The following is a 14,956-nucleotide window of genomic DNA, read 5'->3' on the forward strand; positions in this document are numbered from 1 at the left end:
TTAATGCCTACTATCTTTTAATTGAGGATTGCTTTAGCTATTCAGTGGGGTTTACTGTTCCATATCAAATTCAGGACTGTGTCTCTATTTCTTTGAAAATTGTCATGGGTATTCTGATAAGTACAACATTTGATCTGTATAGTGCCTTGGGAAGTATTGCCATTTTGATGATGTAAATCTGCTCCATCCATGAGCAGGGGATGTTTTCATTTCCTCCTTCCCCCTTTTTTTCCTTAAAGAAGTGTTTTGTCATTTTTCTTTGTATAGGTATTTCACCTCTTTAGTTAAGCTGATTTCCAGGGATTTGATTTTCTGAGGCACAATTGTGAATGTGATTGGTGCTTTAATATCTTTGTTCTGTTCATTATTCATGTATGGATTTTTAATTTTGGAACCTGCCACTTTACTAGACAAATTTATTGTTTGTAGGAGGCTTTTGTTGAGCTCCAGGATTTTCTAAATATAGCATCATGTTATCTGCAAATAGTGAAAGTTTGACTTCTTTTTCTGTCTGGTTGCCCTTGATATCTTTTTCTTCCCTAATTGCTAAGGCAAGCACTTCCAATACTATATTAAATAGAAGTGGTGAGAGTGGGCAACATTGTCTTATACCTGATCTTAGAGGGAGGGTTTTTACTTTTTCCCCATTGACTATAATGTTTGCTGTGGTCTTGTGCTAATGGCTTTGATTTTGTTGAGAAAAGTTCCTTTAATTCTCGTTTTATTGAGAAGTTTTTTATTTTGTTTTGTTTTTATCATGAATGGGCTCTGTATCTTGTCAGATGCTTTGTCTATTTATATAATTATATGATTTTTTTTTGGGGGGGTCTTGTGTATTACATTGATTGACTTATGTATGTTAAACTCTCCCTGCATCCCAGGGATGAATCCCACTTGGTTATGGTGTACAATCTTTTTGATGAAATGTTGGACTCATTTTGGCAATATTTTGTTGAGGATCTTTGCATCTATGTTCAGCAGGAATGCCATTATATAATTCTTTTCCTGTAGTGTTTCTTTCTGCTTTTGGTATCATAGTAGTTAATGTTTGCTTCACAGAAACTGTTTGGGAGTGTTTCAGTGCCTGAAAAGGATTGGCTGTAAGTCTTCTTTAAAGGTTTTAAAAAACTCACTAATGAATCCATCTGGGTTTAGGCTTTTGTTTTGGGGGAGACTTTTCAGTAACACTTCAATTTCCTCAATAGTGATAGGTCTGTTCAGGTATTCCATATTGACAGGAGTCCAAGAATATATGCATTTCTTCTAGGTTCTCATTTTTAGTGGCATAGAGATTTTGAAACTAATCCCTCATGACCCTCTGGATTTCTGAGGTATCTGTTGTGATATCTCTATTTTCATATCTAATTGATATGAATTAGGGCTCATTAATTAGGGCTCCCTCTCTTTGTGACTCTTACTAGTGATTCATCATTTTCAACGAACCAGCTCTTATTTTATGATTTTTTTATTCAATTCATTAATTGAATATTGGCATATCTTTTCGACTCCACTGTTCTTCCTGCACTAAAATACGCCTCAGAGACCTGGGCCCTACAAAAACAGGATGAGAACACTATTCAGGTAACCTAAAGAGGAATCGAAAGAGATATGCTTGGAGTATCACATTTCACTGAAGTGAGAGAAGGAATTTGGAGTTCCGACCTCCATCAGCTATCAAGAATCAGGGACGCTGTCTCGCTTGCCACGGTGTCAAAAATCAGATGGGCCTGACACATAATGCGATTCAGAAACGACCACTGGACTAGAGCTGTTACTGACTGGATTCCACAAGACGTCAAAAGACCAAGTGGCTGCCCACCTAATAGATGGTCAGACTTCTTTGTCAAAACCCTGAACGATCGGTTTGAGGCTCTTCATGTTCCTGGAGAGAGCAGATACCATTGGGCTACACTAGCATTCGACAGGGGTGAATGGAGAAGTTACTGGCACCCACTCGAGCAAATTGAAGATCAACAGGATGACAAGTGATTACTTTGTGCCCTGAGATTTATTATTTAATTCTTCCTGCCTGCTTTGGACTCCTGTTGGTCATTTTCCAGTTTCTTAAGCTGTGCAGTTATTTATGTGGACCGTTCTTTCTTTCCTGATGAATGTTTGCATAGCTATAAACATTCCTCTTAACACCAATTTTGTTGGGTCCCACAAGTTCTGGTAGCTTGTATTCTCATTCTCATTTGTTTCCAGGAATCTTTTGACTTCCTCTGATTTTTTTTCTAACCCATTGATCAATTGTGAGCTATTTACTTTCCAGGTATTTGAGTTATTTCTCCATTTCTGTTTGTGATTAACTTCTAATTTCAGTGCATCATGATCTGAGAAGATAGTTGACATGATTCTTTTTTTTCTCCTTCTTCCCTCCCTCCCTCCCTCCCTCCCTCCCTCCCTCCCTCCCTCCCTCCCTCCCTCCCTCCCTTCCTTCCTTCCTTCCTTCCTTCCTTCCTTCCTTCCTTCCTTCCTTCCTTCCTTCCTTCCTTCCTTCTTTCCTATTTGAATTTCAGGATTACAAAGTTACTCATTATCAAGCTTCAGGTATTCAATATTCTTTGAGCTATAAATCTTGGTTAAGAATCAGAGTTTAGGGGGCTGGAGCGATAGCACAGCGGGTAGGGCATTTGCCTTGCACGTGGCCGACCCGGGTTCAAATCCCAGCATCATCCCATATGGTCCCCTGAGCACCGCCAGGAGTAATTCCTGAGTGCAGAGCCAGGAGTAACCCCTATGCATAGTCAGGTGTGACCCAAAAAGCAACAACAACAACAAAAAAAAAGAATCTGAGTTTACTCTATAAGGGACTGAGCTGAAAAGATAGTTCAAAGAGCATAGAACTTGCATCGCATACAGGAGGTCTGCATTCTATCCCTGTCATTACATCATTTACCTTCCCCTCCCTCCCTCCCTCCCTCCCTCCCTCCCTCCCTCCCTCCCTCCCTCCCTCCCTCCCTCCCTCCCTCCCTTCCTTCCTTCCTTCCTTCCTTCCCTGTTGTTTATTTGAGAAGTTGGCTACCATTCCTTCAAATCTGAGTGAAAGTCTGGCTGGGTAAAGTATTCCTGGTGAGGCTTTCATTTTATTAAGGTTTGGGTTGTTTTTGTTTTTACTATATCCAACTATGTTTTGTGACCCACAGGGTGTTATTTGATAAATCTACTGTACATCTTAAAAATACTCCTTTGTATGTGATTTCCTTTGTCATGCTGCCTTAAGTATTCTATCTCTGTGGCTTTCATTATTTTGATTAGGATGTGTCTCGGAATCTTTTTCTTTGGGTCTTCTTTACCTGGTACCCTTGCGCCTCTTGAATCTGGGTACCTGTGCTCTTCAACTCTGGCAACTTCTCTGTAATAATTTCCTTAACTACTGTTTCTACATCAAAATTTCTTCCTGCTTTTCTGGATCTCCAGTGAATCTTACGTTGTTTCTCTTGAACTCATCTGAGATTGCTTGTCTGCTATTCATTTGTTTTGAGGCTTTTTTCTCTCGTCCGTTCCGCTGTTTACTGGAGGCCTTCTGCATCTCATCCTGGAGCTCACTCATTTTCTCCTCAGCCATTCTTAATCTCCTGCTTAGGCCTTCCAGTGAGTTTTTAAAAATTTCACTTACCAAACTCTAGTTCTGTCATTTCTGTTTGTAGTTTTCTCACTTCTGGTCTCATATTCTCATGTGTTTTATTGGCTGTCCATTTGTTCCATTGTTTCTTTGAGCTCTTTAAACATCCTCAACATTTCCTTTTCAGAGAGGGGACCGGATCAGTAGTACAGTGGGTAAGGTGTTTGCCTTGCACACAGCTGACTGGGACTCAATCCCCAGCACCCATATGGTCCTCTGAGCACTGGATAATTCCTGAATGCAGAGCCAAGAATTACTCCTGAGCAATACCGGGTTGGTCCAAAAAACAGAAGGAAGGAGAAAAGGAAAGAACTCCTTTTCAGAGAGATTATCTAGGTTATTGAGTTTTCAGGGCTACCGTCTTCACTCACTAAGAGTAGTGGGATTTTGGCATTATTTTCCCATTGTGACTTTTGCAGCCGGAGGTGTTTCTTGTGTATTATTGTGTAGCTAGGTGACTAAAGTTAGGGTGTTTTATGCTCATGGTGAAAAGTGAATAAGTAGGGGCTGGAGAGATAGCACAGCGGGTAGGGCGTTTGCCTTGCACGCGGCCGACCCGGGTTCAAATCCCAGCATCCCATATGGTCCCCTGAGCACGGCCAGGGGTGATTCCTGAGTGCATAGCCAGGAGTAACCCCTGTGCATCGCCAGGTGTGACCCAAAAAGCAAAAAAAAAAAAAAAAAAAAAAAAAAAAAAAGAAAAGTGAATAAGTAAAGAAATATGTGACTGCTCAGCACCAACATGCATCACGGAAGGGGGGAGTTCCTGTCCTGGGAGGTGAAATGGCAATTCTGAGTAACAAACAGGGTCCTGAAAACACAGTCTCAGTTTCTTGGGTCTAGGCTGGTGAGAGCTGAAATCATTTTTAAAAGCTTTGCATAGAACTGGAGTTATAGTACAGCGGGTAGGGTGTTTTCCTTGCACACAGCTGACCAGGGTTTGATCTTGGGTATCCCATAGGGCCCCTGAGGATCACTAGGGGTGATGAGTACGGAGCCAGGACTAACTCCTGAACAATGTAGAGTGTGGCCTCTCCTCCAAAAAGCTTTACGTGTACAATAATCAACTAAATACTTCAATATGCACCTTCTAAAAATAGACATTTTAAGGAAAAAAATTGTTTTTTTTGGGAATCGAACCCGGTTTGCCTGTGTGCAAGGCAAATGCCCTACCCGCTGTGCTATCGCTCCAGCCCTGAATATTCTTATATATAACTGAAGTATCACATTTGAACTAGGAATTTCATAATACCAAGTATAATCGACCAAGTATATGAACAAGCTTAATTGCTAACAAATAATTTTTTTAAATAAATTTCATTGTATATTAGGAAAGCCTCATAAATTTCCAAGAAGCTAAATAAATAAGGTTTATCTGTCTTTAGTCATCTGTGATAGCTTCCATGATCTCCTTTCTTAATTTTTTCTTTGGGCACCTTCTCTAGCAGTGTTCTGGGATTACCTTGGCAGTGCTGGGGATCATACAGTGCCAGGATCCAATCCAGTCCTCTTGCATGGAAAGCATGCCCTCCAACCTGTGGAGCTATCTCTCATGTCCCTGCCTCTTCCCCATCTATCTTTTGTTTCTGAACCACTCCTAGCAGTGTTCAGGGCTTTTATCTGTAGTGCTCAGGTTACGGTATGTGGTACCAGGGATGTAACACAGGTTGGCGTCATGCAAGGCAAGTACCTTACCAGCTGTACTATTGCTCAGTTCCTGTCCACCACTTTTTTTTTTTGTAATGGACTACACGTGGCGATAGTTGGGGGTCATGCAATGGTGTTTTGGGTCTGTCAATGCCATACGCTGTAGTGCTCAGGAGGACCAAGTTAGGGTCTTACACATGGTAGGTAGGCATGTGCTCTACCACTGAGCTATCTCCAAAATCCTCTGTGATTTCTTAATCTAGAATAGTTGTTTCATCTTTTAAATATATAGCTGGAGACAAAGCTCAAAGGGTTGGACTTATGATTTGCCAGTGAGAGATCTGAATTCCGTCTTGGGCACTGCATGTTCTTTCAATACCACTGAGAGTAACAGGGGTTCACACCCTGAAACCCAGAGGGTGTGATTCAAAAACTATAAAAGTTATCATTGATGCAGATCAAAACAACCACGAGATACCACCTCACACCACAGAGACTAGCACACATCCAAAAGAACAAAAGCAACCGCTGTTGGAGAGGATGTGGGGAGAAAGGGACCCTTCTACACTGCTGGTGGGAATGCCAACTGGCTCAGCCCTTCTGGAAAACAATATGGACGACTCTCAAAAAATTAGAGGTTGAGCTCCCATTTGACCCAGCAATACCACTGCTGGGAATATATCCCAGAGAGGCAAAAAAGTATAATCGAAACAACATCTGCACATGTATGTTCATCGCAGCACTATTTACAATAGCCACAATCTGGAAAAAACCCGAATGCTCTAGAACGGATGACTGGTTGAGGAAACTTTGGTACATCTATACAATGGAATATTATGCAGCTGTCAGAAAAAAGGAGGTCATGAATTTTGTATTTAAGTGGATCGGCATGAAAAGTTTCATGCTGAGTGAAATGAGTCAGAAAGAGAGAGACAGACATAGAAAGATTGCACTCATCTAGGGTATATAGAATAACAGAGTGGGAGACTAACACCCAAGAATTGTAGAAATAAGTACTAGGAGGTTGACTCCATGGCTTGGAGGCTGGCCTCACATTCTGGGGAAAGGGCAACTCAGAGAAGGGATCACCAACTATAATGTAGTCGAAGGCCATGTGGGGAAGGGAGTTGCGGGCTGAATGAGGGCTAGAGACTGAGCACAGTGGCCACTCAACACCTTTATTGCACACCACAACAGCTAATTAGAGAGAGAGAACAGAAGGGAATGCCTTGCCACAGTGGCAGGGCGGGGTGGGGGGAGATGGGATCAGGGAGGGTGGGAGGGATGCTGGGTTTACTGGTGGTGGAGAATGGGCACTGGTGAAGGGATGGGTTCCCGAACTTTGTATGAGGGAAGCATAAGCACAAAAGTGTATAAATCTGTAAATGTGCCCTCATGGTGATTCACGAATTAAAAATAAATAAATTAATTAATAAAAAAAGTTATCATTGAATTTAAAGTGTGTATGCCAGGACATAATGTTAAGATTTTTCTCATTTTACATTTGTAAAACACTTCTAAAACCATCCTATATTAGTAACCTGTTGCTCCTTAACAAATCACCCCAAAATTTAGTGACTCAGCACATGAAAGTCGAATCTTGACTGCAGTAAGGTAAGAAGAGGTGAGATTGTCGAATAAGTCTTAGACGGTATATTTCTAGTAAAGATATGGGGTTTCATTAAAAAATTCCATTCAGATCATGGAAAAACTTGAATGTTACATGTGATATTAGTTTAGACTTTAGGTTGCAGGTGATAGAAACCTAGTTCAGATCAACTTAAAAGCATTTGCAATCAAGCACTTGTGTGCTGAAGTATAAGTTCAGACTATAGTCTTGGAACTTCTAAGCTCTCTTATATTACAAGTTGAAGCATATAAAAACGTGTCAATATTTAACCAGTTTTGACCTACAGAAAGTAATTCCATGTGGTTCTACCTAAAAAGGCAATGTCGTCTCTACAGTTCAATCTCCCTGTTGTGTAAGAAGCATCAAATGATTCGGGATTTGAGATTCAACTTTCATGTGCTAAGCACCAAGAGACAACTATGACCATATTCCTAAATAAAGAACTCAGGTCTTCCCTCTCTTACACTGGGGTTATGTCGCCGATAAACCCATCCCCATAAGCCTTATGGTAATAACATTAGTGTCATAAAATTTGGGAAGACAAATGCAAATGCAGAGCCAAACACCACACCTTTGCCGTCTTGTAGACTTCATGCATTTGTTTTTCCGTTTTCGGGCCACACCTGGCTCTGCTTTCAGGGGTCACTCCCAGGGGATCCCAAGGGTTTGGGCGCAGGCAAGAGCCCCTACATGCTGCCCTATCCCTCGGGCTCCAGTCTTGTTATCTTGAATTTCGAAAAACGGTATTGAGAAGGCCAAGAAGCGGTTGCAAAGCATCCCTGGGCGTGCTTGGCAGAGGCCGCCAGCCCGCAAAGCAAACACAACTGACGGGGCAAGCCCCAACTCCAGCTGACTTCCTCGCCTCGCGATTGGTCCCGACGAGGCTCCCGCCGACAGCGACGGTCGGAAGTGACGTCAGCTCTGCGCCGCCAGCGCCGCCGCCGCCGCCGTGCCGTGCCGTGCCGTGCCGTGCCGTGTCGCGCCGCACCGCGCCGCGCCGCGCCGCAGCGGGCTCACGGTGGCCCCTGGTTCGGCCAGCGTCCCCGGCTCTCTCCGGATGGTTGGAGCACCGCGATCATGACGGGAAAGAAGTCTTCTCGGGAGAAGCGGCGCAAAAGAAGCAGCCAAGAGGCGTCCGCCGCGCTCGCGCCCCCGGACCTGGTGCCGACGCTCGCCAGCAGCGGCAGCGGCAGCACGAGCGGCTGCGGGAGCACGAGCGGCTGCGGGAGCGTCAGCTGCTGCGGGAACGCGAGCCTCCCGGGCAGCGTCCCCGGCGCCGGCAGCGGAGGCAGCTGCTGGGGCGGGAGCAGCGGCGCGGAGCGCAGCGAGCGCCGGAAGCGGCGGAGCACTGACTCATCTTCCAGTGTCTCGGGCTCCCTCCAGCAGGTGCGTGCGCGCGCCCCTCTTGCAAACGCTCGGGGCACAGATGCACGTTTAATTGCCTCGCCCCGAGCCACCCGAAGCGGATTCTGCGTGGGGGCTCACTGGCTCCATCCAGCTCTCCGTTTCCAGCAACCCCACCCCCACCCCAGCTTGCCCCACTTGCTTGCTGGTCTTGAACTTAAACGTGGGTGCTTTTTTTTTTTTTTTTTTTTTTTTTTGCATTTGCTCTCCAGCTAAGTCATTTTGCTTTCTGCAAAACTTCCACCCTGCTTCACCCCAGACTCGGTGGAAGTTACGGAGTCGGGCGTGAGCGTTCCATGCCTTCTTGTTTGTTTTCGAGCCACGCTTTTCCTCTCCGCCTTTTCCTAGTGGTCGATTAACTCCACGTTCCAAGATGAGAACATTGAAGCGCAAAGGACGTTAAGGAAGTGTGTGTGTGGTCGTGGTTTGTTAATAACGCCCTGCTTTTGAATCGAATTCGGACTAGACAAGCCAAGAGCTTCCACCTCCCTCCCCTGTCAGCCTGCTCTTTGATAAAACTTGAGTGAATACATACACCACAAAAACAAAGGGAAACCGTGGAAGTCTCTCTAACTCTTCCCATTATTACTGTTACATATTCTCTTCACTAACTCTTGTGAGATGCATGTGGAAGTTTCTACCATATACAGTTTGTTGTGCAATTCCCTCCAGGTGAATTGTGTACTACTGTGTGCTTGGGATCTGCAGTTAGTTCCCGTCCCCCTCCGGGCACTTCTTGTTAGTTTATTAACTTGAATATTTAGGTTTATAGTTTATTAATTTGGGGACCACATCCAGCGGTGCTCAGGGTTGACTCGCTCAAGTCAGGAATCACTCCTGGCTGTGCTCTGGGAACCATGTGGGGGCTGGTGATTGAACCCAGGCTAGTTACCTTCTGTATATCTATCTGGTCCAATTGGGAGAAATCTTGGGGACAGTTTTCCTAGGGAAATGAATTTTGAATTGTGTTTTAATTTATTGATCTTGGGTTTATGAGATGGTACGTAATGGGAAGGGAAGGCTGTCTTAGGCTATGGTTTAGAGACACAGACCAGAGAGATAATACAGAGATAAAGGCGCTTGCCTTGCACACAGCTTTCCTCAGCCCCATCCCTGACACTGTATTTGGACCCCTGAACAACCTCGGGGGTGAACCTTGAACACTGTACCCGTAAGTCCTGAGTACCACAGATTTGGCCACCAAACCAAGAACAACCCTAAACACGCGATAAGTTGAGAGGAGTACACATTTTATTTTAGTAATTCAAATAAAGTCATTGTGTTTGGAATAAAAATAGTGACTATGAGTCACTATGAAAACTAGATATGTTTGTTACCTAGTAATAGCAGTTTGAAGTCACTGAAAGACATGTAGAAGCCTTGGTTAGACCTAGATTAACTGCTAGAGTTCATTTAAGTGATTTGAAAAATGATGGTCCTTCGGAGTAGGAGTGTGCGAAGATAGGGTATAGATTAGTGAAGTGGAAGGCAAAAATTGGCATAAATTCTTAAACTGTAGCCTTAGAATGTGATTAAGGTATGTAATAGCTTTAAAAATAGCAGCTCCTGGTAAGTAATAATGCTTCTTCCTGTACAATTGTTATTTCTAACATTGACAATTTAAAGAATTTTAGTCACAATGTTTTACAATACAGTGATGGGGTTTCTATATGCAGCATTCCAGTACCACACAGCCCCACCAGACTGTCAGTTTCCTCACACCATTTGTCTCAAAGTCCCCCTGCTTAACAAGACTTACTCATCCCCATATGGGAAGCTCAGTCCTGTTTATTAGCTCACAGACTGTTGCTTTGGGACATTTATTATTACCTTATTATACTTTCTTTATTGAATTGCCTTGAGGTACACAGTTTCAAAGTGTTCATGATGGGGAGTTAGTCATACAGTGTTCCAACACTCATCCTTTACCAGTGTACATCATTTCCAATGTCCCCCGTTCCCAGTCACCCCCTCCCGTCCCCCATCCCCGTCATCCCCCCCTCGCCAACCAGCCCCTACCCTCTTAAGCAGATACTTTTCCTCCTTCCCTCCCTCCCTCCCCCCCCTCTCTCTCACACACACACACATACACACACTCCCTACCCCCCTTGGTTTTCGATAAAGGTACTGAAAGGTTATGATGTCTATCGCTTTAGCTACTTTCAACCCTCAGAGGGATCATTTCTTCCTCCTGTCTCTTCCTCTCTTCCTCCTCCCCACCCCTGACCCCCACTGCGAATTTTCAACCTTGGACTAGTCCTCTTGGCCCTTGTTTCGACTGTCCTTGGGTGTTAGTCTCATACTATGTTTTTTTTTTTTTTTTTTTTTTGCTTTTTGGGTCACACCCGGCGATGCACAGGGCTCACTCCTGGCTCATGCACTCAGGAATCACCCCTGGCGGTGCTCAGGAGACCATATGGGATGCTGGGATTCGAACCTGGGTCGGCTGCGTGCAAGGCAAACGCCCTACCCACTGTGCTATCACTCCAGCCCCTCATACTATGTTTTTTTTAATATTGCACAAATGAGTATAATCATGTGTCTGTCCTCCCTTTGGCTCATTTCACTCAGCACAATACTCTCCGGGTCCATTTCTGGTGGCTGTGTAGTATTCCGTTATGTAGTGTACTATAGTTTCTTTATCCGTTGTCTGTTTTTGGGCACGTGGGTTGTGTCCAGATTCTGGCTATTGTGAACAGTGTTGCAGTGAACAGAGAAGTGCAGATGACTTTTCTGTATTGTGTTTTTGGGCCTCCAGGGTATGTTCCCTAGAGTGTATTGCTGGTCCAGTGGAAGCTCAATTTCTAGTTTCTTGAGGAATGCTCATATTTTCCAAAAAGACTGGACTGGTCGGCATTCCCACCAACAATGCATGAGAGTCCCTTTCTCCTGTTGTCCACACCAGCTTCTTTATATCCCATATGTGAAAGAGATCATTCTCTATCTGTTCACTTCCTGGCTGACTTCACTCAGCATAATATTCTATACTTCTGTCCATGTAGTAGCACATAGCAGGTTTTTATCTTTCCTTATTGCCTTACTGTTGTGTTACATTTTGGCTGTGTAGCGTAATTTATTTATTCAGTCATCTGTTCTTAGACACTTCAGTTGTTTCCAGATTTGGGCTGCTGTGAATAGTGTTGCAGTGAACATATGTGGGCAAGTGTATTTTCTGAATACTCTTTTTAGGCTATTGGTGGATACCCAGAAATGGAATTGTTGGTTCATAAATTCTTAGTTGTTTATTATTATTATTATTACATTACATAATATAATAATCATTATAATAAAATATTTGGCTTTTCGATCATACCTGATGATGATCAGGGGCTGTGCCTAGCCCTGCAGTCAGGAATCACTCCTGGTGGTGCTCAAGGGACCATAAGGAATACCAGGGATCAAACCTGGGTCAACCATGTGCAAGCCCTACCCACTTACTATCACTCTGGCCTCTAATTCTTAATTTTTTGAGAAGTGCCCAAAAGGGTTGAAATAGTTGACATTCCCACCAATAATGGCTGAGGATTCATTTTTCTCCACATCCATGCCAACACAGGTTTTTGTTCTATTTGTGTGTGCCAGTCTCACTACTGTGAGATGATATTTTATTGTTTTAATTTGCATTTCTCTGATGATAAGTGATATATACGTAATGGCCATTTCTCTGTTTTCTTTGGGAATGTTTGTTTCTATCTCTTCTCCACATTTTTGGATGGGATTAATTTTTTTTTTCTTGTTAAGTTATGCTAGTACTTTGTGTATCTTGGATAGTAACTTTTTGTCAGATGAGTGGTGAGCAAGTATGCAGATATTTTCACTTATCTGTGGGGTCATCATTTCTTAAGTGGTACAGAAGCTTCTTAATTTGATACAATTCCTTTTGTTCTCTTCTTTTCCAAAAGCTTGGCCAATGGCATTGAGTTGTTGAAGGTTTAGTATGAAGTTTCTGCCTGTGTTTTCTTCAATATAATTTGTGTATTTAATATCAAGGTCTCTAATTCATTTTGAGTAATAATAATAATAGCCTCAAGTCGCTTTTTTTCTTGGGATTGCTGTGGCTATTTGGGGTGTTTCATTACTTCATATAAATTCAACATCATTTAGCTTATGTCTTTAAAGAATGAGTATGTTTCTAGGGGCTGCATTGATTCTGTTTAATCTTTAGATAGGATTGTCATTTGGACAATATTAATTTTCTTGCTCTTTGAACAGGGGACACGCTTTTGTTTTCTTAAGCCTTATTTCTTTTGTTAGGCTTCCCAGGTACTTGAATTTTTTGAGGTGCAATTAGAAAGCACTGTGGCACTGTTGCCCCATTGTTCATCAATTTGCTCGAGCAGGCACCAGTAACATCTCCATTGTGAGACTTGTTACTGTTTTTGGCATATTGAATATGCCTCAGGTAGCTTTCCAGGCTCTGCTGTGCGGGCAGGATACTCGGCTTGCCAGGCTCTCCAAGAGGGATGGAGGAATCTAACCTGGGTGAGCCACATGCAAGGCAAATGCCCTACGCGCTGTGCTGAACAGTTATAAAAGGGATTAAAAATTATATCTCTTCTCTTTTATTGTTTCGCATAGGAATGCTATGTATTCATTTTGTAGCCTTCTGTGTTGCTATACAGTTTATTTAATTTAATTTTATTTTTTTATACTTTTGTTTTTGGGAAACATCCAGCCATACTTAGGGTGTGCTCCTGACTCTGCTCAGTGATCGTTCCTGGAGGGGCTCATGAAGGACCGTATGCAGTATGGGGTGTTGAACATGAGTCAGCCCAGTGTAAGACAGGTGCCCTACCCATCGTATTATCACTCCAGCTTCAGAGTCAGAATCTTTAGGGTTTTCTAATTATAATATATCATCTGGAAAAATCATATCTTGATTTTTTCTTTCCAATATGAATTCCCTTAATATCTCTTACTCCTAACATATATATGGCAAGAATCCCAGTGGTTAGAGTGGGTAATCTTGTCTTGTGCCTGATCTAGATGGAGGGCTTTCAGTTTTTCTTGAGTATGATTTGTAGAGATTTATAATATTTTTGCTATCAGATTTCCATACATAAACTTTTTTCCTTTTTGGATCACACCCAGCACTGCACAGGGGTTACTCCTGGCCCCACACTCAGGAATCACTCCTGGCTCAGGGGACCATATGGGGTGCTGGGAATCGAACCCGGGTTGGCCGTGTGCAAGGCAAATGCCCTACCCCCTGTGCTGTCACTCCAGCCTCATATAAACATTTTTAGGCGGCGGGGGGGGGGGGGGCGGGGGGTGTGCGCTTTGGGGCCACACCCACTGATGCTCAGGATTTACTCCTGACTTTGCACTCAGGGATCGCTCCTGGAGGTACTGTGGGGACCATATGGGGTGCCAGGGATTGAACCTGGATTGGCTACATGCAAGGCAAGAGCCCTGCCTCGGTGCATATTTTAGGCTAGAAATATTCTAATTCTTCAGAAGTCTAAAATTATAGGGCGCTATTTAAAATATATTTTTGTTTGTTCTAAGATAGTATCTCTTCATTATACAATAATTTGTTGATGGCTGGAGTGATAGCACAGTGGGTAGGGCGTTTGCCTTGCACGTGGCCGACCCGGGTTCGATTCCCAGCATCCCATACGGTCCCCTGAGCACAGCCAAGAGTGATTCCTGAGTGCAAAGCCAGGAATAACCCCTGTGCATCTCCGGGTGTGACCCAAAAAAACAATAACAATAATAATAATAATATAATAATAATAATAATTTGTTGAGTTTATTGCAGTTGGCAAGTAAGATGAACAATACTGAATGGGGCTGGAAAGATAGTACAGCAGAGAAGGCACTTGTCTTGTGCACTGCTGATGCTGCTTTGATGCCTAGCATCCCACAGAATTTCCTGGGCCCTGTCAGGAGTGCTCCCTGAGCCAGGAGTAAGCTCTGAGCACTGCCAGTATGGCCTCCCAAAAGAAAACAAATGAATACAGAACAGTTTAACATTTGATGTTTTTACCTATGGCTCTAGATCAATCTGTTTGTTGCTTTTATGGAGCTGGGTATTGACCCCAGGGCCTCATATGTGATGTAAAGTGGGCAGGTGCTCTTCCACAGAGCTGCATCCAGACCCTGGAAATTTCTAAGTGAAGAATAATTTATTAAATAAAAGCATATGACATTATATACATCTTCCGTACATCTTAAGTAGTAGTATTTCATTGTTCTTTATAAATTCTTTTAACTTTAGGAAACCAAGTATCTTTTACCAACTTTGGAAAAAGAGTTATTCTTGGCAGAGCACAGTGACCTTGAAGAAGGTGGACTGGACCTGACTGTGTCATTAAAGCCAGTTAGTTTCTATATTTCTGACAAAAAAGAAATGCTTCAGCAGTGTTTCTGTATCATAGGAGAGAAGAAGCTACAGAAGATGCTTCCTGATGTATTAAAGGTACGTCAGTACATACATTTTCATACTATCTTCATAATGAAAATTGCATTCGGATATTTTCAGTGTGAAAGCATTGTCAGAAAGGGAAAGAGGGATTTTTTTTTTTTTGAGGATCATAAATGTCCTTGTATATTCAAAAATAAGCTAAGAAAAGAATGGGGAAGTTTTTGATGTTTAGGTAAGGAATTTATTGAATTTCTGAAATTAAAGGTAAGCAGTATCAGTAACC

The 14,956-nt window shown here is 42.9% G+C and overlaps 1 protein-coding gene across 1 annotated transcript in view; it reads left to right on the plus strand.

The window, feature by feature from the left end:
* Nucleotides 1-7,150: 7,150 nt before the first annotated feature.
* The window catches only part of CAAP1 (caspase activity and apoptosis inhibitor 1), a 51,279-nt gene continuing 43,473 nt past the window's right edge, over nt 7,151-14,956 (plus strand). Inside the window, exons 1-2 of the mRNA XM_055131073.1 lie at nt 7,151-8,288; nt 14,527-14,727. Coding sequence (XP_054987048.1) covers nt 7,980-8,288; nt 14,527-14,727 — 510 coding nt within the window. The 5' untranslated portion in view covers nt 7,151-7,979. The remainder of the gene's footprint in view (nt 8,289-14,526; nt 14,728-14,956) is intronic.

This window comes from Sorex araneus, chromosome 1 (assembly GCF_027595985.1).
Source record: "Sorex araneus isolate mSorAra2 chromosome 1, mSorAra2.pri, whole genome shotgun sequence".
NCBI lineage: Eukaryota > Metazoa > Chordata > Mammalia > Eulipotyphla > Soricidae > Sorex > Sorex araneus.